General features: G+C 63.2%; 1 protein-coding gene across 4 annotated transcripts in view; it reads right to left on the reverse strand.

The window, feature by feature from the left end:
- The window catches only part of KCNQ2 (potassium voltage-gated channel subfamily Q member 2), a 37451-nt gene extending 20241 nt beyond the window's left edge, over positions 1-17210 (reverse strand). For all 4 annotated transcript variants that reach the window (XM_090286656.1, XM_090286658.1, XM_090286657.1 and 1 more), the window contains exons 1-7: positions 16890-17210; positions 5454-5544; positions 4765-4891; positions 4315-4490; positions 3457-3582; positions 2377-2487; positions 1576-1671 (exon numbers count right to left, since the gene is read on the reverse strand). In XM_090286656.1, coding sequence (XP_090142782.1) covers positions 1576-1671; positions 2377-2487; positions 3457-3582; positions 4315-4490; positions 4765-4891; positions 5454-5544; positions 16890-17185 — 1023 coding nt within the window. In that variant the 5' untranslated portion in view covers positions 17186-17210. The remainder of the gene's footprint in view (positions 1-1575; positions 1672-2376; positions 2488-3456; positions 3583-4314; positions 4491-4764; positions 4892-5453; positions 5545-16889) is intronic.
- Positions 17211-23949: the final 6739 nt, after the last annotated feature.

Here is a 23949-nt window from a genome sequence, read left to right on the forward strand (position 1 = left end):
GTAATGCTGCTGGCTCCTGCATTTGCGCCTGCAGTGACCTCCGCCAGCGCTCAGGTGGCTAGCTTTGAGTCCAGCGTCCTTCCCTCCCGCTGCAGGAAGGAAGCCCTTCAGCGTCTGGCGTGGGCAGATCTCCCCATGACGCACTCCCTCAGCAACGTCTTTATTTCTCCTTCATTTTTGAAGGGTGGTTTTCCCAGAAATATAGTTCTTGTTTGAGAGTATCTTTCCTTCAGGACTTTAAACGTGTCACCCCACTGCCTGTGGCTTCCACACTCAATGTCACTGAGAATCGTCGTCCCTGAAAAGTCACCAAGGTCCTCTCTGTCTTTGGGTTTCAGCCCTTAAACCATAACGTCTCACTGTGGATCTGTTGTGACTCAGTGGAGTTCACTGAACTTCCTAGATTTGGAGATCCATGACTTTCATCACATCTGGGACGTTTTCAACCTTATTTCTTCAAATATTCTCCGTGCCCCTTTCTTTCCCTCTCTTCCCCTTCCGCCTCATAGTTGTGCCATAAGCGGGAGGTTTTGTACGTTGTAAGGTGGACCCTCCGGAGGCCAGGCCCTGCCCTGCGCCAGGGTCCGTTGTGGCTGCGTGTTGGGCCGTTGTTGTTTGTGTAAGGACTTTTCCAAACTGCCCTGAACACGCCGTAGTCCGCGTTGTGTGCAGTCGCTCACGTCTCCGTCCCATGAGCTCCGTGCTCAGCGAGCGCCTTGGACAGACATTCCCTCAAACCCGGGGAGCCCAAGAGGAAGCAGAGGCCCAGCCTTTGCGGACCGTCTCTGCGCTGGTCCCTCCTTCACATCTGGTCACGTGCCACTGCGCTAGCCTGCACTCCCCGCCCAAAGGTCAGCCTGAGGGGCAGGCTTCTCCGTCTCCTCTGACCCTGCATCCCGCCACGGACTTGCACGTGGCCTTCTAGGTCCCCCAGTATTTGGGGGTCTTCCCAGAGTCCTAATTTCCCATGTGTCTGCTCCCCCTGTTCTTTCGAGGGCCTTCAGCAGGTCCGTTGCTGGTCCCGCCGGCTCTCCCTGGCCCGAGCGGCTGCAGCTAGCACACCTGCCTCTGCATCTGACAGACACCACCAGGGTGCTGCCTGAGCCCTGCGAGGTTCCAGGTGAGTGAAGCCAAGGCAAACTCTGGGGACAGCTCAGGACATGGAGTGGGGCTGGCAGTGGCATCGGGGAGCTCAGCACCTCCGGGCTCCCTGAGTCGGGGGGGGTCTCTGAGCCCCACCCCCCCAGTGCAGGACAGGTGTGATCACGCCTCTGCCTGCCAGGACACCGTGAAAGGCAGCTCGGTGGCACCGGTGCCAGTCTGGCCCGGGGCTGGGGGCCCACAAGGGAAGCCCGGCTGCACCAGCATCTCACCGCCGGGGCTGTGCTGCCGCGCGGCCGCGGGCCTCAGCCTGGCTCTCAGCACACGAGCTGGACTCCCCATGCCCAGCGGGCTCCTGCAGAGGCACAGGGGCCCGTCCACGGACAGGGGCCGCACCACACAGGCCTTTGCTCCCGAAGGCAAGGGGGCCAGGTCGGGGGGCCCCGCGGGTCCTGAGGGGGCCGCCCGGCTCACCTGGATCAGGCCTGCGGCCGGGTTCCGCCGCTTCTCAAAGTGCTTCTGCCGGTGCTGCTCCTGGACCTTCAGGGCAAAGCCGGACCCCAGGATGCCCTGCAAGTCATCGGGGTCACAGAGGCTCTGGCACCCCAGGCCCACCCTGCCCCCACCCTACACTGGCCCCTGGGGCTCCACCTCCCACCTCCTCAGTCCTCACCACCTGGACACCAGGTTAGGGGAAGACATTTGGACCTGAGACAGAGCATGCCAGCCAGCAGGAGCGTGGCAGCGCCCACACCGAACACGTCTGGGCCTGAAGACTCGGCGCCCGTCCCTGATCTGTGCACATGGTGGCGGATGCCGGCCAGGCTCTCAGTGAAGGCCACTTGGAGAGTGGCCTTCCCAAGGCTGCCTGCCGCTTGCCAGCTGCCCTCTGCCCAGCCTGGCCGGCAGCCCTCACCCCTTCTGCAGGAGACCGGGTCTTTGGTCCCCTGGAGACCTGGCAAGGGAGCCGTGTCACTGCGCAGCATTGATCCTGGTCACGAGGACTCTCCTAGCCAGTCCCACCCAACCAGGAGGAGCTGACAGTCACCCACAGAGGCAGGGTCAGCAGCCGCAGCTCAGAGCCCTGTGACTGTGAGTTATGGAAGCGACCGGCCAGGCTAGGGCAGCCCCACTTGGGTTCCCAGGAAGGGTGCCCCCTCCAGCTCCCAGAGGGCTACACCCTACCAGGAACCCTGATTCTGCCCCACGGCCCCCTAGGGGCCACCTGGGAGTTGAGACCTGCCCCCCCAAAAGCAGAAAGGGAGCAGGACTCACCGCAGGAAGAGCAAAGAAGGAGACGCCGATGAGGGTGAATGTGGCCGCCAGGAGTCTCCCGTTCCACGTCTGGGGGTACTTGTCCCCGTAGCCAATGGTTGTCAGGGTGATCTGCAGGGCAGCAAGGTGGTCACGCGCCAGGTCTGGCAGTGGTCACACTGGGGCCAGGGACCCTGAGCCAGACACACTTCCTCCCTGCAGGGCAGGCTGCACCCTGGGCAGCGGCATAAATGTGGAGGCCACCCCTCCCCCGCTGCCCTGTGGGCCTGAAACAACCTTCAGCCCTGCAGCAAACACACCAAAACTCCCCACGCCCCTCTTTCTCCCACGCTTGGATGGGGTCATCTGAAGGTTCTGTCCCCGTGTTGCCCCCAGGAGAGCCCAGCAGGCAGCTATCACACTCAGCACAGGACCGAGGCCAGGGCCAGCATTCAGGAGGCACAGGAAGGACCAGGGGCCTGAGAGGGGACAGCCGGAAGGAAACACAAGCAGGGAGAGGGAAGGGGCCCAGAGACGCGGAGCAGGGCCACGACTGCCTTAGGGAATGACTGGGGAGCTCAGGGCAGGAGGGAGGGAGGGGCTGGGGAGGCAGGTGGCCATGAGCAGGGGCCCTGGATCTACGGGCTCCTGACCTACCCTGGGGAGGGCAGCCCAGAGGGTCGAGCCCCTGGAGCAGGGGTCTGGTTTGCCTTTTATAAACTTTTCTGTCCCTCAATGTGACAGGCGGGACTGTCCACCCACTCCCCCAGCAGGAATCACACACAGGTGGTCCAGAAGGGAGGGAGGGAGGGAGGAAGGAAGGAGGAAGGAGGGAGGGCATGACTGCAGCCACGCAGACTCCCCAGGACTGCGCCTCTGCCCACACGCCAGCCGGAGCATCTGCCCCCAGCCAGCCTGGACACGTGGTCTTGAGTGGCCAGCAGTGCAGCCCAGGGAGATGTCCCTGGCCAGAGAGAGCCCAGCCGTCTCCAATCCTGGGGGGCCCGGGAGCCCATGGGGGTGTGGACGAGGGTCCCCAAGGAAGGCCACACCCACGAGCGTGGCTCGGTGAAGGGCAGCGAGCCGGCGGCTGGGACTCACCAGGCCCCACCAGAGCGCGTCTGCATAGGTGTCGAAGTGATCGTTCTCGCCCTTCTCCGCCAAGTACACCAGGAAGGAGGCCAGGATGAGGCACAGGAAGCCGATGTACCAGGCGGTGACCAGCTCCTGAGAGAGAAGGCTGCGTCAGTGCCTGGCCAGCGTCCAGCCCCACCCGTCCCCTGGGACACTGAGGGCGGCCTCCCAGGGGGCTCTGTGTCTCCAGGGCCACCAGCTCCCCAGCCACAGGGCTCCAAGCTCGGGGCAGGCAACAGGAGGGGCTGGTTTTCCCAGGTGTCCCCACACGTGTACACCTCATGCCTGGGAGGACAGCTGCTAAGGACAGCCTAGCACGTACATCCGTCCAGGTTTGAAAGTGTCCCCAGGCAGCAGACAGGCCATCAGGCCAGACGATGTTGGAATGTGAGACCCTGCCTCAGCTTCCCTGAGCTTGGGGGAGACACCCTGACTGCCTGGTGTCCTGGGGGGCCCAGAGCCTCAGCACCTTGGGGGACCAACACCCTTGGTCCTGCTAACCAAGCCCGGGCCTCAGGGCTCAGGCAGGAGGGACAGTGGGAAGGGGCCATGTGGGCCCATCCAGGACCAGGGCGGCACAGCCAAGTGGGGCAGGGTTGGGGCCTCCTGGGGGCTCCCCAGATGCGGGGGGCGGGGCTCAGCTACGGGGTGCGGCTGCAGCCACCTCGTGGGTTCCACTGCCAGCGCCACCCCCAGCCTGGCCTGAATGGGCGTGGCTGGGGCTCTATTCCAGCGTCTGCGGGTGGCAGAGCGGATGGACGGGGCTGCGCAGGAAAGCCCGCCAGACCTGCGGGGCCCTCCCCTGCGGCCGGCCGGCTGGCTCACCTTGCTGTGCGCATAGACCACAGAGCCCAGGAGCTTCCAGGTCCCGCCACGCCGGTCCATGCGGATCATCCTGAGGATCTGCAGGAAGCGCAGGCTGCGGAGCGCAGATGTGGCGAAGACATTGCCCTGGGAGCCGGCGGCCAGAACCGCGATGGACGCGATGAGCACCATGATGTCTGTGGAGAGGGGAGCTCGAGGGGGCTGCGGGGTCGGGGGGCCCGCGAGGGTTCCAGGAGGGTGGACAGAGGCACGGACAGAGCGCCTGGCGTGGGGACTGTGGCCGGTGTCTGTCCAGCCCAGCCCTGGCACAGCTGCCCGGACTCTTGCCTTTCGGGCCGCAGCCGCGGGAACCAGGAGCTCTGACACCCAGCAGGCAGAGCATCCCGCGCTCTGGCCTGGCCTCCCAGCTCTTCCAGGGTCCCCTCCATCCCGCAGCCCCACCCGCCTCACCAATCACACAGAAGGGCTTCCTGGCGAACTTGAGCCGACCCCGCCAGCCACGGTACCGGCAGCAGCAGCCCGCGGCCCAGATCCGCACGAAGTACTCCACTCCGAACACCACAATGGTCACGATTTCCTGCAGGGGAGGCCTCCACTGAGCTGCCGTGGGACGAGGGCAGCGGCTGGGGTGGCTGGGCCTAGCTGGTGTCATTGGGGTCCTCCCCTAAGCCTGGGGCAGCCCCAGGAGAGGGCCGGGAGGGAGGGGTCCCCAGACCTGCATTCTGAACTGGGGAGGCCCCTTTGTCTCCCACAGCAACACAGAAATTACCCCGTGGTTGCCATGGCACCCGCCCTGGCCCCTCCTGGGGTTGCTGTGAGCGTGACAACCCCCACCCCACCCCCCATGTCTTCCAGGGAACATTCCAGGTCTCCATGCTGGAGGGCCCCCGGGCCCTGGGCCTCAGGGAGAACGGGAGACAGGGCCCTGGACGCTGCCGTCAGCTGCTGTGGGAAGGCTCAGAGCAGGGCCCAGCAGGGCTCAGGCGGGGGCACTGCTGGGTGCTGGGGTGCTGGGGGGAGGGGCGGGGCCTGTGCAGGGGCGGGGCGGGGCGGGGCCTGTGCAGGGGCGGGGCGGGGCCTGTAGGTGTGGGGCGGGGCCTTGCAGGGGGTGGGCGGGGCCTTTCAGGGGCGGGGCTCACCAGGATGTAGAGCGCGCCCTCTGAGCTCTTCTCGTATTCCTTGATGGTGGAGAACACGGAGAGCACGAGGCAAGAGAAGACCAGCAGGAACCTGCCGCGGGAGGCATCATCAGCGGTGGGCCAGCACCCAGGGCCGGGGCAGCAGATGGGCCAGGGCCAGGGCACCGGGGGGCACCCACACCCTGCCCGCGCCCCCATCTGCCGGTCAGCCCTGACAACCTCATGCTCTGGGGACAGCCTCCACACTCAGAGTAACTGGGAACCAGTCTGGCCTCGTGGGGTGCAGGCAAGACCCCCCACCATGGTGGCGACGGTGGTGTCCACACAAAGCATGCTGTTCCTTGTTCCTCATGTTCCCTCTCTGGGCTCCGAGGCAGAATCTTTCTGTCTTCCTGTTAATACTGGCCTGCAAACGCAGCCATCCCGGGGCTCTTGCCTGGGTCCATGGGGGCGGGGGGCGTCTGTGCGGCCTGGTGTCTATGCAGGGGCCCTGCCCTCCCACAGGACACCCATCACCACCCCCAGCCCCAGTTCCACAGGCTCAAGCAGGCAGGACCCTCAGCCCACTGGTGGGGGGAGTGGCTGCCACCCTTTGGGGCCAAGGCTGCATGGTCTATCCTGACCCTCAGCAACACCCACGCAGCCCCCCGCGCTGTCCTGCTGCGGCCTGCGCCCAAGCCTGGGCTGCACCGTGTGCTCAGCCCCAAGGAGCCTCTGGCGGCCCTGCCCCATGCCCCCACAGCCCGGCGACTGAGCCAGAGACACAGACCCCCCCAGGGACAGGGCTGACCGGCCGCCCCGGGACTGTGGACACGGCAGCAGAGCTGGCAGAGGGTGGCGGGCGCAGACGGTGCCTGCTGACACAGACGAAACGCCCGCGGAGGGACAGTCACATTTCAAAACTGCAATTAATTTCCTTTGTTCATTAGCCAATTTATTCAATTAACTGAGCCCTGGAAAAACGTCCAGATATCTCATGGGCCTTATATTCCTGACTGTGTCTGCCTGGTGCTCTTTTCTCCTGGCCCAGCCGTGGAGAAGGAGCGCCCTGCCCAGAGTGGATCCACTAGGACTGGAGGCTCCAGGTTGGGGCCCGAAGGTTGGGCGTGGGAGACATGGAAGACATCATCCATCTCTGAGGGGCACCCAGGCCCAGCCTGTCTCAACGCCCTGAGGCAGAGAACCAGGGGAGACACAAAACCAGGTGGGCTTCCCTGAGGAGGTGTCCATGAGGACGCTGCTGCAGGGTGGAGTGGAGCTGGCAGGGCCAAGAGCGCAGAAGGCAGGGAGCTCCTGGCAGGGGGAGAGTGGGGATGGGGGTGGCATGTTCAGGACCCAGCTGAGCTCAAGTCTGGCCAACTGGAGGACAGGGCAGGAGCACCGGACTCTGTCATTCCTATGCGGGGACTCAGAGTCCCAGGGTGACTAGTCTCTCTCAGCCCTGCTTCCCAAGGGCAGCTCAGATGGGCATCGCAGAACACTCCAGGATGGCATAGCCAAGCCGCACTGTCTGTCCCAGCAGGCAGTGACCTGGTCCCAGCGGGAAGACAGCAGCCCACCCCAAGAGCACTGGCAACAGCTCCAGGCTGCCTCTTGAAGTTTTGGAACTGACGGTCGCAGATGGTCCCCAGTGGGGGAGGCATCTCTCGGGCTCAGGATGGAGGCTCCAAAGGCCCACACCCGAGGAGGAGGGGCAGAGAGGGGGGCAGTACGGCCCTCCCATCACATCCCCAGAGCAGAGATGACAGATTCCCACACCCCATGCCTGCAGCCCAGGACTGTGGGCCCTGATGGCTCAGGAAGGGAACCCCAGACTGCAGGGCCTCCCCCTCTCCTCCAAGCAGCTGAACAGTGGAGAAGAGACATGTATTTCCAGGCCTCTTCCCGTTGTAAGCACCTTGGAAACCAGCCACTGCCCCACCCAGCACACAGCAGCACCCCGGCCCCCTGAGGGAAGGCTAGGTTTGGGAAAACTGAGGCCTCTGGGCAGAGGGTGACCACCTGGAGCCCCTCCATCCACCGAGGGGTCCCCCTGGGCAGAGTCCACGACCCCCACAGGTGCCCAGGGACATGAGTGTGGTGGGTGCTCCTGCCCATTTTCCCCAGAGCTTTCCCATCCAGTGCACCCACCCGAGCACCCTGTGTCCGGGGCTGGCAGCTCTATTCCCGCTCCTGCCCCTCAGTGGCTCCGTTGAGGCAGCCCATGTGCCTAGACGGCGGAGCCCTCAGCCCCAGAGGACAAGGGTGGCCCAGGAGGACACGGGTCCACTCCCTCCGGGAGAGGAGGGCAGTCTCCAGCCCCTCAGCTGCTAACTATCCAGGCTGCAAGGGAAGGAAAGAGGGGAGATGCGGGGGAAGGTGGTTTTCCTGCAGCCCGAGACTGATTATGTTAATGAATTCAAAGTGGAGACGGATCCTGGCAGCGGTTGCCAAGGAGACAGCATCTCAAGCAGCTGGTCTGGATTCCAGGAGCCAAGATGGGGCAGGCAGGGTGGCCAGCAGGGGAAGCCACCTCCGGCAGACGGTGCTCACCTGGGTGGTGGGAAAACAGGGCCCCCCAGATCACAAGCGTCTGAGGGACAACCCAGGCCCCTGGTGCGTGCTCAGTCACAAGCCATGAGGGAGGCCACCCCGTGCACAGGACATGCCTCTCGGCCAGATATGGGGGCTTCTGGGTGCAGCTTGAGCTGTGAGCAGAGATGGGACCCTCTTTTGAAACTGAGGACGCAGGCAGAATCCTGGGAGCTAGGAGGTGGATGCAGGGAGGGGCCCAGGCAGGCGGGAAATGGTGGCAGCACCAGGGGGGTCAGCCCCAGCTGCACCTGCAGGTCCCGGGGCGCAGGGTGTGCGGACGCGTCACCCTGCCTGCCCTGCATGCTTGGTGGGGGGCCCTGCCTCCAGGGAGAGACCCTGCTCCATCGCCCCTTACCCCTCCCCACCTGAATGCAGGAAACATTCCTTTCTTGGAAAAACATGAGAAAGCCCGTGCTGCCTCCTTCCTGACTCCTCCCCCACTGGAGGTTGGGGGGCAACAGGGGGTGCCTCTGTGAGGGGGATGAAGCCCCCACACACAGCAGTCCCCCATACCAGACTTCCTCCCTCCGTTCCTCCAAAGACGGACTCAAGAGATGGCTGGGGTTATTACTGTCACTGTAATGAAACGTTTAACAAGTGAGTTCAGGGATGGGAGGGAGGGAAATTGTGCCACAGCCCCGCCCCCCCACCCCTGCAGGCTGCTCTCAGGCAGAGCTGGGGGTAGAGGGAAGGGGCCCCAACACTGAGCCCCCCACAGGCTAGGACGGACGCCCCCATGAGGCCAAGGCCAGTGCCCTGCAGACCGGTGGCCAGGCTCCCCGGGGGGCCCCCGCCTGCTGCGGCCGGTGCGGGGACTGTGGCTAGCGCGCCGCCTGGAATCTAATTCTGTCCCTAATAAACTGCTCTGCCTGCAGGGCCCACCGCCACTTCCGATCCAGAGTGACGGAGAGTCCAGCTGCCGACGGCCCCTCCAGCATAAGCCTGGTGTGAAAAATGACTTAGCCATCCCACACGCCGGAGGGAGGGGAGGCCGCGTGCCGGCCGGAGGTCCCTGTGCTCACAGAGGCCTGGGGCTCACCCAGGTGCACCCCCCAGATCACCCTTTCCAACTGGCACCGAGCTGAGCCTGAGAATCTGAGAGTGGAAGGTTTTGGTAGCTCCCACCTGAGCCTACGGGTGCAGGGAGGGGATGCAGGCCAGCACCCAGCACCCTACACCCTGCCTGCATACGCATGTGCTCACAAAATGCCTCGGGCCTGAGAGGCCACAGTTGAGGAGGTGCCAGACCCTGGAAGTTGCCACTCTTGGCTCGGCATTCAAGGCCTCTACCTGCCACCTTGGTGTCCTGAGACCCTCCCCTACCCATCCAGGCCTCTACCCAGCCCTCCGTCTCCCAAGGCCGGGGCAGCAGTGCCCCCCATGGCCAGCGACCTCAGGGTGGTTAGTGTCCCCCCCGAGCTTCAGCCACAGGCTCTTTCCAGGACAGGGGGCTGTGGGGTCGGGGTTCTAGGTGCCCCAGAAAGAGCGGGCATCCTGGTGAAGCCACAGGTGCCCGGAACGCCGCAGGCTGTGTGGAGGGCTGCCCCCACACAGCCAGGCCTGGAGGACTCGGAGGCCCTGGTAGAAGCCCACAGTGGCAGCTCATGGTGTCCCAGGTGCCTCCCCAGGGGTCCCCACGGATGGCCCCTGCACACAGGGTGGTTCACTGCCCATTAGTCCCCTGTCCACACAGGGACCATGGGGCTGAACAAAGGTGCAGCTGAGCGCCCCCCCCCCCACATCAGCACCCATACACACCGACAGCAGCCCCCTATCCCCACCCTGGGCCCTCCCTGCACACCTGGGTCTCCCCACTTCCCCACCCCTACCCTCCTCATAGACAGCGGACCCCAACCAGGGATCCTCCTGAACGCCCCTCTCCCTCTCAAGACTTCATCTCAGCTCTTGCACCCAGGATGCCCTGACTACGTCTGATCCTCCACAGCCCCTGCAGCCACCATGACCCCTCCCACTGAGGTCAGAGGAAGACGCCCACCCCCCAACTACAGGTTCACTAGGTCAGCATCCCTGCCCCAGGGCCTTTGCACACACCACTTCCACTGCCTGGCGTCCTCTCTACGCCCACGGCCACCTCCATGTGTCCCCGTTTCATCCTCAACAGCCCCTTCTCCGAGAGGCCACCCGGCCCCCAACTCTTTCCAGTTTACTCTCTGAGAGGGGGGTCCTGACCCTTCCAAGCAGGGGACCACTGCTATTCCAACCCCAGGGGCCAGAGGAGGGGATGTGGGGACTGATGGGCTTGGGTGTCACGGGGAGACATGGAAGTTTTGAGACTAGAGACAAACCATCCCTGAACTGTCCCCTTAAAAGTTATTAAGCCACATGTCCTATGCATTTCACTGCAATTAAAGAAAAGGAAGGAGACTTCTGGCCAAGATGGAGGTGTAGACAGACACACTGTGTCTCCCTCCACAGCTAAGAAGGAACACAACTACCTCAAAACTAGAGACAACCAGAAGTTCCAGAACATTGAGCTGCATGGAAGTCCAGCAAACAAAGATATAAAGAAGAAACACTCATCCAGACAGGTAGGAGGGGCAGAGCCGGGGTGGAGAGGACATGTGTGGTGGCAGCAGCAGGCCAGTGGAAAGCACAGTTACATGTTTTAAAAAGTTGGGAGGGACACCTGGGGAGCGCTCCCAGCTCCTCACTAGACCTCACAGCTCACAGTCCCAGCGCCGGGGAAAATCAAGCCTCATTGCTTCTGACTGTGCAGACCAGTGGGGGTTGGGGTGGAGGAAGAAACTGCTGGTCTCTCAGCAGAGTCCGCTTGTTTAAAGGGCCCCAGGGTCCTAGAACATCTGCAGACCCACCCACTCTGGAAACTACGGCCAGGGCAGCAGCTAGAGGGGCGTCAGTCCCATATGGAGATGGGAGAGGTGCCTGGAAAAAGGGTAAGTGCTGAGCAAGCAGGATTGTTTCCTCTCAGACCCCTCCCCCGCATACAGCGCTACAATGTGATGGAACAGGTTGCCCTATACTGACAGATTCCTAAGGCTCCACCCCTTACAGTGTAACAGGTGCGACAGCTCTACCTGGGACATGGAGGCAAACAAACACAGGAGCCTATCAAGATGAGGAGACAGAGAAGTATGGCCCAAAAGGGGTAACAGATCAAAGTTCCAGTGGGAGAACTAAGCGACAAGAAGATAGCCAACCTCACAGATGAGGAGGTAGACAACCAAACAGATGCAGAATTCAAAACACTGGTGATAAAGATGCTCACAGGCTTGACAGATATGCTTGAGTACGGCAAATGCATAAGAAAAGAAAAGGAAGGAAAAGAAGAGAAAAGAAATGAGACAAAGACAGGTTGTCAGGCCTGAGAGCGCATGGAAACCCCTGACCTGCCCTGGGCACGGCCCTCCCCACCTGGGCCTCTGTTTCCCTCTGTGACAGGACAGGCTTGGGTGGGGAGAGATGAAGGCCCCTCCTGCTGTTCCCTCTGGACTCCCCTGGGCAGGGCACCCACCCACTGGCAAAGTCTCCACCCCTGTCCCCAGACAGAGGACGCCCGCTTGTGAAGCCTGTGTGTGTGACCACAGGGAAGGGGGTCCTGACCTGACCTCGGGACTCCCTCACAGATGTGTCTCCTTCTGCAGCTTAAACGAAGCTCTGTCTTCATCAGTCTCAGCCCACCCCACCCCCAACCAGCCTCAGCTCACTCTGGGGCCCAGACCTGGCCTGCCCGTCCTGAGCTCCCTACCACACTCACCCCCATGTGGAACTTCTGGGGTCCTGCAAATGCCCTGCTCTGTCCGAGGAGTGGTCTGAGCAGCGGTCAGCACGGCTGACTCCTGCGCCTGCAGGTGCCACCTCCCCGCCCTGCTGAGCCCTTGGCCTCATCACATGGAGGCACCATGTGGAATCGGGGGTGGGGAGGGGACCCCGAGGCATGGCACTGCCCTCTGCCCCCCAGGCTGAAGGGGCATTGGGGACAGGGCCACCCATCAGGGTGTGCCTCCATTTAGAATTCCATGATGAAATTGTCACCATGTATCGTTAACACAGGAAAGGTCACAGAGCCTACGTCCTGCGTTGTTAGGAAACACACAGAGCAGCCCAGACTCAAGAACAGCTCAGGAGAGGCCAACAGTTGTCCCGCGTTTTTCAGCGTCTCCCCGTTTCCTACAATGGCTGCTGTCGTTTTGCCATCAGCAGAGGTGATGAACCATAACCAAGTGTGTAAGAGGCCGCGGCACTCTGCCCACTGCCTGGGTCAAACGCCGATCTCCTTCACAGAGTGTCAGCTCAGCTCTCAGGGAACGCAGGGGACGAGAAGGTGCTGAGTGCGGAGCAGAGCCCCGCTCAGGACCACGGCCAGCTCCCCGGCTCCGGGGCGGGGCCCGGCCCTGCCCTCCCGCTGAAAGGGCCAATCCCAGGAAGCCACCTCTTCCCTCCGGGGGCTGGTCTCTCGGTGAACAAACGTCTCAGCTCCGGTGGACCCAGCCAGGCTCCTGCGCCGACCTGGCCCCCAGGGGCCCAGCGGAGCGCCCTGCGCTCGGGAAGCCAACGCCAGCCTGCGGAGCGCTCGCCGAGGCTCCTCCCCCCACCACACCCCCTTCTGATGGACCCACTTCCCCCCAAAACCTGGGTCCCAGAAGAAACTGGCCTTTCCCCCTACAAACATGCAAGTACTCTTCCCAAACCTGAACAGAAGAGCAAACTCAGAAGTTCTAAGCTCTCTAATGGGTGAACACAGGCTTCACGTCGGGACGGAGCAGATCGCACAGGCCCGGGGGAGGGAGGGGCCCACTCTCTGCAGACAGCCAGAACCATCTAGAAGGAACACAATCCACACGTCCTAGAGACAAAAGTGAGACCCCTGGCTGGAGGCCTGGGACACACCCACCGTCCCATTTCCCCCGAGGGGAGCAGCCTCGGCCCTGCCCGCCCCAGCGTCCTCTCCCGATGGCCAACACCTGCTGCTGGGCAGTGGTACAGAGGCCCTGGCCAGCCTCTATAAATTCCTGGGTGCAAGTGAAAAACCCATTGGGGGTCTGAGGCCTCCAGCTTGAGAGGCCAGGTTTCCCTGGAAGCCACTGGAAGCCACAAATCATTTTCCCCTTTCAGGGAACTTCCACAAGATTCCCCAACTCTTTGATGGGTGGGCAGCTCCTCCCAGGACTGCAGGGAGGGGGGGGCGACATGACGGGAGTTGAGAACACAGCCCCCCACTGCACTTCCCCCAGGTCTGCCCACACTGGCCCCTCAAATGCAGTCAGACCGAGGAGGCCAGGGGGACAGGTGGGGCCCCAGGCTGAGGGACAGGCCCCGCCTACCGCCCAGTCCTGCCCACCCAGGGCAGACAGGTGAGAGGGGCAAGGATGTGGCCCCACTTGGGTTATCCAAGGCCATGCAAGGGAAGGCGCCCCAGCTGCGCTGGACACCAGGGGCTCCCTACCCAGCAGCCCCAGCCTCAGAGGCCTCCAAAGGCATGCCTGGCCGCCGTGGAGTGGAGAGGGCTCAGTGGCCCGCCGAGAGAGAAGCCTACTTCGAAATGCTTTTTTACACGCCCGCATCCTGGCCCTGGACGCTGGGAGGTCAGGCAGCCAGCACCGCACACTCCTCTCTGAGGCACTGACACCCTGGCAGCTTGAGCAGGGGGACTCTAGAGCCCGCTCAGCCTTGCCTGCCTCAGTTCCCCACCAGTGAGCTGGGGCCTCGCCGTGAGGAAGTCCTGAGCCCAGCCCCCAGCGGGCGCGAGGCAGGCGTTGGGGGCCTTCCCCTCATACCTGAGCCTGCAGACCAGGCCACCAGGCTCCCGTGAGGGGGCAGGACTGTCAAAGGACTCCCCCCATGGCCTCTCCAGAGCAGACACCCCCTTTGAGGGGCTCTGCAAACCCGACTTTGCACTGGAAATCCTCGTACACAGAGACACCCCATATCTGCGTAACAGACCCTCAGCCCTGGGGCTTGCCCCCAGGATGAGAGATGGGCGTGGGGAGGGGCTGCTCCAGGCTGCCTGGGGCTCAGCTGCACCCCTTCCCACTCCAGCCTGGCGAAGGGCCCGTCATGGCTGGTGACACGTGAGGGAGGTGGCGCTCAGATCGGGGGCTGGGGGTCAGTCACTCGGGGCAGGGCTGCCACCCAGGGCCCACTCCCATCCAGCATGAGCGGGGGGAAAACCTCCAGGGGCCTCGAGACTGGGAGAGGGGGTTCCCAGCAGTGTCTGCCGGCTGGCCCACACCTCGGCGTCTCAGATCCCTCCTGACTCCTGAGTCCAGAAGGCGCCCGTCCTCCGAGGAGCTTTTGGAAAAGCTCACAGGCAAAGGGAGGGCTGGCCATGGCTCAGCGCCCAGAGCTCATCTGCAGAGAAAACCCCTTCTGCAGAGGGCGGGGGGGGGGGGAGGGGGCCTGGCCTGCGGCCCACCAAGCCGGGAGGCCACAGGGCAGTCGCCTCCCTCCCATGTCTGGCAGCAGCTGCCCCAGGGGCCCACTGGGACTCCTCTGTCTTCCAGAAACCAGGCTCTGTGGACAAAAGTCAGAAGAAAGGTGGTCCAAGACAGCCAGCCCTGGGCCTTGTCCCTCCCCTCTGTACCCTGGCTTCTCCAGCCCAGGAGGAGGGGCTTGAGCCTCATTTAATTAATAAACCCACAAACCCAAACCGGAGTCAGTCTGTCACCCGGAGCTGGGCAGGGGACTGAGCACCAGGGCAGCCACACCCTGGGGTGAGGGCTCCTGAGCCAGGGTGGCACTGGGCTCCCTGGGTGGGCTGGGCGCAGGGACAGTGGAAGACGATGGGCCATGAGCAATGACAGGACAGACGTGCCGCGTGGGAAGAACCACACTGTGTAGCCCTGGGCGTTCCCCTCTGCCAGGCCCAGCTGTGCCCACCTTCCTAATGGGAACACTGGGGCCTGGGGCGTTGCTATGACTGGACTTAATGAGCCCCCCCCCCCCCAACAGCACGGCAGATTCCCCCCACCTACCCGGCTACCCAGGGAGACCACCTGCCCACGCTGCCTCTCTCTGAGTTTGAGCCCCACCACCACCAGTGAGCTGGGATCAAGGGGAGCTCAGGGAAGCTCGTGCCCCAGCAGAGGGGCCAGAAGGGGCCAGGAGGGGCGGCAGGGCCAGGCTGCCTGGACAGTGAGGGCCGAAGCCCCCACGCCCGCCTGCATGCGCACTGCCAGCCGCCCTGTCCTGGTTCGGCGTTGCCCGGAAAGAAAACGGAACGACAGACACCTCCTCCCCCACCACAACACACATGCGCTCAAGTGCAGAGCCTGACCCAGGGTCCCCACACACCCTGCTCTGGCCCGGAGCACTGCAGCATTTAGGAGGCAGCTGGCACAGAGGGCGGTCACTTCAGGCCCCACAGGGCCAGGGACGGGGCCACACAGAGGGGACATCTGTGCCCAAACACAGCAGCCCTCCAGCTGCTGCTGGGCTGTGGGCTTCTGTGTCCTAGAGGTCACCTCGGGCCAGGACCTGCATGACCAGAGCCAGGCCTCAGAGCCCCCTCGGCCCCAGCCCAGTGGGGAGGGGTTGCAGTCGGAGGTCACCGGTGGGGAGACACAGGGCTCTTCCAAGGATGCAGAGCACCTCTGAGCGTGCCTGCGTGGGGACAGCCAGAGCAGAGACGCTGCGGGGGCCAGTGGGGCTGACCCTCGCCATGCCAGGGACCCCCAGGCAGGCCGGCCAGCCGCTGGGCCTGGGGACAGTTTCAGGGTGCCTCCCAGGCATACTGTCCCCCAGGACACCCTCTCCACAGGCCATCTGGCATTTCCCTCCTGGTGCCGTTGCCCCCACCCCACAGAGGGTGCATCCAGAGCGAACAGGCCTGGCTCTTGGGCCCACACAGTGGGTTACACACACAAGCACACACCCCTCTCATCCCAGGGGTGCATGAGGTCAGGTGGAGACAGTTTCCCAGAATCTGCCCCTCACTCCCATCCCAAAATGCCTGCACACAAAATGGCCGAGCTGGCCCAGTGGGGCTGGGACGGGAGAGGGGGCCTGGGCTCAGAGGCCGCGAGCTGGTGGCACAGCCGCACACGCAGAGACCTGCAAACAGCACACACGAACTCCCAGGTGCACACAACGCCCGCCGAGGCCACGGGCCCTACCCCCGGACCCAGGAGTCCCTGACCACCAGGCCTGAGGGGCTGGCAGCCTCTACTGGAGCCAGGGCTGGTGACAGCAGCACCCCCACCGCCGTGTCCACACTTCCCGGAGGGGCCTCCACGGGAATGCGGAGGGGGCGGCAGGCACACACCTGCTACCGCAGCTGCAGAGAGGCCAGGGCTGCGCGGGGGGGGGGGGGGGGGGGGGGAGTTGGGGTTGCAGGGGGGCTGGCACCAGGGGGCAGGACTCAACTGCCCTCAGCCTGCGGCTGGGGGTGGGTAGGAATGTGAGGACCCCTCCCCATTTCAGGAAGGCAGAAGCTAGCCCCAGAGGAAGGGAACGGCTTGGGGGGGAAGCTGGGGAGGCTAGGTCAGCCCTCCCCCGCATCATTCCCTCCTTTGGGGGATCCCAGCCCAGAGGGACCCCCAGGAGTCCAGACGCGGAGGCCCGACAGGCAGCCCTTTGTTCGGTGCAGTGGCCGTGGGGAGGGGCCTCTCGGGCTGAGGGCCGCCTGGGGCTCTGCGCGCCACCACCCCCGCGTGCGGGGGAGGGACTGATGCAGCCCAGCCGGGCCGCGGTGGTGGGGAGGGCAGAGGAGAGAGGGCGGCGAGGAAGAGGCGCCGCCACCCCGACCAGAACCCCGCACCCCAGAATCCCCTTCTCCTGATCTCTCCAAGCTGCGCCCTTCGCTTTCCCCAGGGGACGCGGTCCCGGCTCGCCGTGCGCACGGCGCGGGGCGCGGGGCGCGGGGCGCGGGGCTCGGACACTCACACGTAGGCGTGGTAGATGAAGGCCCAGCCGCGCGGCCGCTCCAGCACGTTGTAGAGGAAATTCTGCAGCTTGCGGTAGAAGGCGTTGCGCTTCGGGGGCTTCCCGGCGCCCGCGCCGCCCGCGCGCGGCTTGCTGAGGATGCTGCCGCGCTTGGGGGCCTCGGAGCCGGCGATGAGCAGCGCGCCGTCCCGGGTGGAGTCGGGCGCGCCGGGGTCTAGCCCCACGAAGCCCACTTTGAGCTTCTTCTCCCCGCTCGGGCCGGGGTACACGCCGCCGTTGCGCGACTTCTGCACCATGGTGCCGGCGGCGCCCGGCGGCGGCGGCGCGGGCTCAGCGGGGGTGGCGCGCGGGGGGCGGCGCGGGCCCGAGCCCAGGCCCTCGGCCCGAAAGCCGCATGGCCGGGGCGGCAGCGGCGGCTCCGCGCTCCTGCCGTCCCGGGTCTCGCGCGGGGAAGCGGCTGCCACCGCGCCCCGCCCGCCGCCTCGCCCCGCCCCCCGTTAACCCCTGCGACGCCGCCGGAGAGCGGGGAGGGGCTGGAAGCCAGGAGGCAGGATCGGCTGAGCGAGGCTTCTCTGTCACCTGGCGGACCCCTTCCCGCGGCCTGGCCACGTGCGCCCTGACGAGGGAACCGGCCCCTTGGTCACCTCTGATGTGGGCAGCACCAGGCAAGCGCACGCCCTAGCGGCCCTGGACTGAACCCCTCCAGGCGAGGAGTGGAGGTTCCGGGCCTTGTGGGGTGGGATCTGGCTGATATGGGCCAGCCCATGCGGAGCTTCTGCGCTGGGCCCTAGGTGGACCCGGCCTGAGCTGCACCCGCACCCTGTCCCTTGGGTGTGCAGGGAGGTGCCCTGAACTGGGGGCCCAGAGGAGGGGTTACGGAAGAAGAGGCAGGGAGAGCACCCCCATCCCCCTATATCCCTGCAGGCAGTGGGGCCCAGTGGTCCGCTATGGGGCCTGGGAGATGGGCCCCTGGAAACCTGCCGGCCTCCGAGGGTCCTGTGGCCGGGGCAGGGGCTGGAGGGTACACCCCAGGGTGAGACTGGGGCCGATGCTGGTGCTACCGTCAGGGACAAAAGAGAGCAGACGCTGGACGCAGACAGCAGGCTGTCCCCCTGGGGGCAGTGGGCAGAGGCGGCCAAGCCCGGTCAGGAGCTGGGTGTCCCGTGGGTGTCCTGCATGGTCTGTGGGACCTGCTCCTGGGAGGCCACAGGCGCTTGTTCTTCAGCCCCTGAGCACTTAGTGCTGGCAGTGCCCAGCGGCCCCCCTGGGGCAGAGGTTCCTCTCGTGACCCCATCCAGCCTCTTCCCACAATTGCCCAGCACGCTGGGACGCACCCAGGGAAAGGCCTGTTCAGCAGCCGGCACTGTCTTCACCGGCCACTCGGCTGGGAAACCAGCCCCAGCCCTGCCCTTTGGCCTCCAAAGCGCGTAGCCACGTGGCCTGACTCCTCTTTCTCATTCAGCAGAAAACGTAATGGCCGGTGCAGGCACGGCACTAATTTGTGAGTCATCCAGAACGTTGGGGACGGAGTGCGGCCCGTGCCCCACACACGCCTGTGCCCGTGAGCATGTCCCGGGGGCCACGCTCTGGCGCCCACCTGCCCCGTCAGCCACCAGCTCCATGGCTGCAGAGCCGAGCTGAGGGAGGAGGCTCCAGCCTGGTTCACTCAGGGCGGCGGAGGGCCTGGGGGGCAAATGGAAAGAAGGGACACCCGGCGTTCCCCACACAGCCGGACCCACAGAGGTGGCATCGGGGTGACCCCCACCCTTAAGAGGACCGGACAAAGTGGTCCCAACTCAGGCACGCAAACTCCAGGAAGGGGGCTGCCCCCACCTGTGAAGGGGAACCCCGTCCCTCCCTGGGGAATCCCCACTCCGGGTCTTTGATGTGAGGGTGAGGGGGCTCATGAGGGACAGTGGTGCCCCTGCGGGGCTGAGAGTGAGGCCCCTCCAGGGAGAAGACCACCAGCCAGGCAGGCAGGGCCCTGCTGGACCCTCTGCCCTCTCAGCCACGCAGGCATTCTGTAGGTTCCGGAAAGTGCGGCCTGCGCCCCGGTTTGAACGTCTGCTTCCTCTGTGACGATGTCCTTTCAGCGAGGTGGCTCACCGGTCACTTAGATTCTCGATTTGGTGTCACGCATACACACACCCCTGCAACCCAGACGAAGCAAGCTGTGAACACACTCAGTTGGGGTGAATTCAGTGCGAGCAACAGGATGCCATTTATTTCAAAATAGATGGAAAAGCTTTCAGGCTGAGCCATCTTTGCCAGGACGGCAGAGAGGAACCCAAGGAGAGTGGAAAAATTCAGTCCGGGGAGGCCAGCAGCCAGGCACGGGCCAGTCAGCACCTCTGCACTGAACACTGTCCCCAGACTCCCGGAGCTTCCTCCTCCTCCACCCCCCATGTCACTGGCCACACAGAACAGCCCAGGGGCACCGGGGTTTCAAACGCCAGTGCAGAGGCCCCTTCCCTGCAGGGAGCGAACCTCAAAGGCCCGTTCCTGCCTCTGTGTGCGTCTTGTCACTGTCGTGTCCCCAGGGCCCTCACAGATGGGGCCCACGGTGGGAGGCCAGTGGGTGGCGCAGCTGCTGGCAGCGAGAGCCAGGCCCTCAGGGGCCCGCAAAGTGAGCCTCCCAAGGTGATGCGGCTCAGAAAGCAGGCTCAGCACTCCCTGGAAACCCGCTCCTCCCGACCCCGGGCTCCTGACTCTACTCTCTGTCCTAACATGGGACGGGGCAGGGGACTTGAGCCAGGACATCCGCGGGGTGCGGCTGGTGCCCGGATGGACGGGAGACAGACCAGCTCCGATGCCCTGCACGCGGGGCCCTTTGGGGCAGCCCCAGTCTGCTCACGGGTCCCCTAGAAGATGGCTTACGTCCAAGTGTTCGCCCACACTGGAGTTCGGGGGCCGGCGACCTGAGAAGCTGACCTGTTTCGCCCAGTGGGAAGGGAGCGGGCTCCTTCCCTATTACGGCTGCAGAAAACAGATGAGGCCAGTGGAGGCCTGGAGGGAAAGCTCCCTCCCGCAGCCTGGGAAGCAGACTTGATTTGGGGAAATGAGAAAGGACAGGTTCTCCATCACTGGGCCTCGGCCAGCACTCTGCTCTCCTGCAACTTGGACGACAGACGTGCCTGTGCAGACGGCAGGTCCCAGCCCCCCTCCTAGCCACCCTCCAGGGCCTGCACCCCAGGAATTTTCCGCGATCGGGAGGGGGTAGGGCTGTTTACCCAGCTTACAGGGGAACAGGAAGTGAGAAAAAAACACGTGAAAGCATTGATTTAAAAAAAAAATACATCCTACACTGAGCTCAATAAAATGTAATTTATACCCTTTTTCAAAGGATCGCACTCTCAGCAAGCATCCCAGCCCCCGGCAGACCAGCTAACAGCACGAGGGACTCCGCAGTAAGGCCGGCCACCAGGAGCCCACACCACCCGGGGCAGGGCCGGGCCGGGCCGTGGAGGCGGCCAGGACACACGCGGGAGGGTGGAAGTTGTCTGCAGGTTCTGGGCTCTCGTGGGGACTCCCTCTGGGGGGTCCTGTGTGCCCTTCCCTCCAGGGAGGCCAGCTTTGGGGAGCAAGGATGGTGTTTGGAAGGTTGTGCATTCTGTCATTTCCTGTCCCACACTGCCCTCCCTACCCCGGTGACAATTTCCCTGTTCCGTGGCAGATACACCGTGAGGAACAGACAGGCCCTGTGGCTCGTGTGCTGTGATGCTGGGGTTGCCCCATGATCTCTGGCTGTCGGCGCTCCCGTGGCCCACACACTGCACACACGCTCACACGCCACTCACACGCTCAGACACACCCCGTTCACACACACACTGGCACAAGCCCACACGCCACGCACACGCGCACATGCCGCGCACACACACCCTATGCAAACGCCCCTCACCCCGCACACGGGTTCTCGCCCCAGCACACGCCCACACCCCATGCGGGCACCTGCACCCCTGGCCCAGCTCCTCCACGTTCCCTGGGTGAGTGAACAGTCACCTCGTCCTCGATGGGCATCACTCGGAGCCACCAGGCAGGACGTGCGCCCAGCGCCCTGCCGGCAGACCCCAGGAGGACGTGGGCAGCCGCAGCCCCGCGCTGTGCCCGCTGCCAGCAGTGCGGTCAGCTGCCCACACGCACAAGCTGCTGGCACCTGGGCCCCGGCGGCCCACCCGCCCGCCCAGGCTCGCTTGAGTGCCTTGCCTGCTTGGCCGGACGGAGGTCCAGTAGGCTAGGGACAGAGCTGTCCAGTCTGGGGCAGGGCCCGGGGACTCTCAGAGTCCCCACTCCCACCCACCCTCACCCAGGACAAGGTCACCACATGAAGCCAGGAGGGTGGGGGAGAAGGGCTGGACTGTCTGGCCAGCACCCCAGGGGCAGATGAGCCGGGACAGAGCTGGAGCCCACCGCCAGCACCAGGCTCTGCCAGGAGGGCCCATGAACCCCTCTGCCAGCAAACACGACCCCCCCACGGCACGGCTGAGGGCTGGGCGGCCCTGGCTGCAGGGCGTGGGCGAGGGCACCCCATGGGCTCTCTGAGCCGTGTGACCTTGAGCGGCCAGATCACCTCGCAGAGCCGGGTTCCTCATGGGGTGCGGGGAGAGGGCTCCCGCCTGGCAGGGCTGCCAGCACTAAGCTGAGAGGATCCTGCAGGGCAGCCGAACGTCCTGGGCGGCCCAGGCACAGCGTTGTCCAGGGAGTGGCCACAGGTGCCAGGCAACCCCAGGTCCCGGCTTAGAAACACCTTCTTCCTTGGTTTCTCCCCTCCCCTCCCCCACCAGACAGGCTGACCACACCCTTCTGGCATCCCAGTCGCTCTCACCTGGAGACACCTGGCAATGTCTGGAGGCATTTTTTTTAATATGCTTTATTGTTTATACTATTACACTGGTCCCAATTTCTTTTCCCTTTGTTCCCCTCCACCCAGTGACCCCCCTTCCCTCCAGTTGCCCCCACTCCAGTCCATGCCCATTGGTTGTGCACATAGTTCTTCTCAGCCTCTTCCTGTCGGCTCCACTCCCTCCTACTGTGCTTCTTAATTCCTGCACCATCTCCCTCCTTTCCACACCACCCCGCTGACCTCCCCCCATAATGTTCCCCATACCTATAATTCTCTTTCCTCTCTCATTGCCTACTTAGTTTGCCTTTGTTTCGATTCCCTCGCTTCTGTTGTTGGTTGCAGTTTTTATTTTAATGTTCATAGTTTTGATCCTCTTTCTCCTAAACCAGTCCCTTTAACATCTCATATAACAGTGGTTTGGATCTGATGAGCTCCTTCAGTGTTACTTTGTCCTGGAAGCACTTTCTCTGCCCTTCTTTTCTGAATAACAGCTTCGCTGGATGGAGTAATCATGGTTGTAGGTTTTTGCTTTTCATTATTTTGAATATTTCTTGCCAGTCCCTTCTTGCCTGCAGAGTTTCTTTTGAGAAATCAGCTGATAGTCTTATTGGGACCCCTTTGTATGTAATTCTCTTCTTCTCTCCTGCTGCTTTTAAGATTCTCTTTTACCCTTAATTTTTGCCATTTTGATGATAATGTGTCTTGGTGTGGTTCTCCCTGGGTCCAGTGTTTTTGGAACTCTCTTTGCTTCCTGGACCTGTAAGTCTACTTCCTTCCCCAAGTTAGGGAAGTTCTGCTTCATTATTTTTTCATATAATTTTTCAATTTCTAGTTCTTCTTCTTCACCTTCTGGCAACCCTATGATTCGGATGTTGGCCCGCTTACAGCTGTCCCGTAGGTTTCTGAGCCTCTCCTCATTTTCCTCACTTTTCATTTCCTCTTTCTGCACTGGTTGACTATTTGTTCCTTCCCTGTGTTCCGATTTGTCGATTTGATCCCTGGTTTCTTTCCCTCACCACTAGTTTAATATGTGTTTTTATTCACTTCAGCAAGACAGCCTTCATTCCTTCCCTGTCTTGTTTAAGATCTGCCATTAGGTCTGTAGGCATTTTTATAACCAAAGCTCTGAACTGAGCCTCAGAAATATTTCCTCCCTGCTGCTTCGTTAGATTAGATACTTGCTGTGTCAGCTGCGTCACCGGGATCTCTATCATGATCTGTGCCATCCTGACCATTTTGTGTTTACCTTTGCTTCCTGGGCGGGGGCTGTCACACCTCCTACACTACAGGGGGTGGAGCCCCGTGCACTCGTCACAACCGAGCGACCTGTCTGTGGGTTTTCTGTGGGGGTGGGGATCCAAGATGGGTTCCTGCCTTTCACTCTCCACTGAGAGACTGGGAGCGTCCTCCTCTGTTCCCACGCCCTCCGGGCCTCACAGTCCGGGGCAATGGGGGTCTGCCTTCCCCGGCATTGGAATCGCAAGCTGACGGTCTGGTCCGCAGCTGGGGTGCTCCCCAGGCTCTTCTCGCCTCCCCCTAAATACGGGTGTCTGAGCTCACCGCCGTCCCGCTGCCATTGCTGCTACTGCCACCGCAGACAGCACAGCCTGACCTCTCCGTCCCGGCTTCACCCCTCCTACCCGTCTGGATGAGCATCACTTCTTCATAACTTCATACATTGGACTTCCATTTACTTTCTGGAACTTCTGGTTATTTCTGGTTTTATGGTAGTTGTGTTCCTTCTTAGTTGTGGAGGGAGATGGAACATGTCAGCCTAGGCCTCGATCTTGGCCGAAAGTCTCCTGTGTGTGTTTGCCTCCGTGTCCCAGGTAGAGCTGTCACTCCTGTTACATTGTAAGGGGTGGAGCCTCAGGGATCCGTCAGTACAGGGCGACCCATTTCACCACGTTGTGGCGCTGTGTGGGGGGGAGGGGTCCGAGAGGGAACAATGCCACCTGCCCAGCACTCGCCCCTTTTCCAGGCACCTCTCCCACTTCTGCACTGAACTGGCACCCCTCTAGCTGCTGCCCTGGCCATGGTTCCCAGAGTGGGTGGGTCTGCGGACGTTCTAGGACCGTGGGGGCCCTTTAAAGAAGCGGACTCTGCTGAGAGACCAGCAGTTTCTGCCTCCGCCCCAACCCCCACTGGTCTGCACAGTCAGAAGCAATGAGGCTTGATTTTCCCTGGTGCTGGGTCTGTGAGCTGTGAGGTCTGGTGAGG

The sequence above is a fragment of the Furipterus horrens genome, unplaced genomic scaffold (assembly GCF_987537825.1).
Source record: "Furipterus horrens unplaced genomic scaffold, mFurHor1.1.pri manual_scaffold_8, whole genome shotgun sequence".
NCBI lineage: Eukaryota > Metazoa > Chordata > Mammalia > Chiroptera > Furipteridae > Furipterus > Furipterus horrens.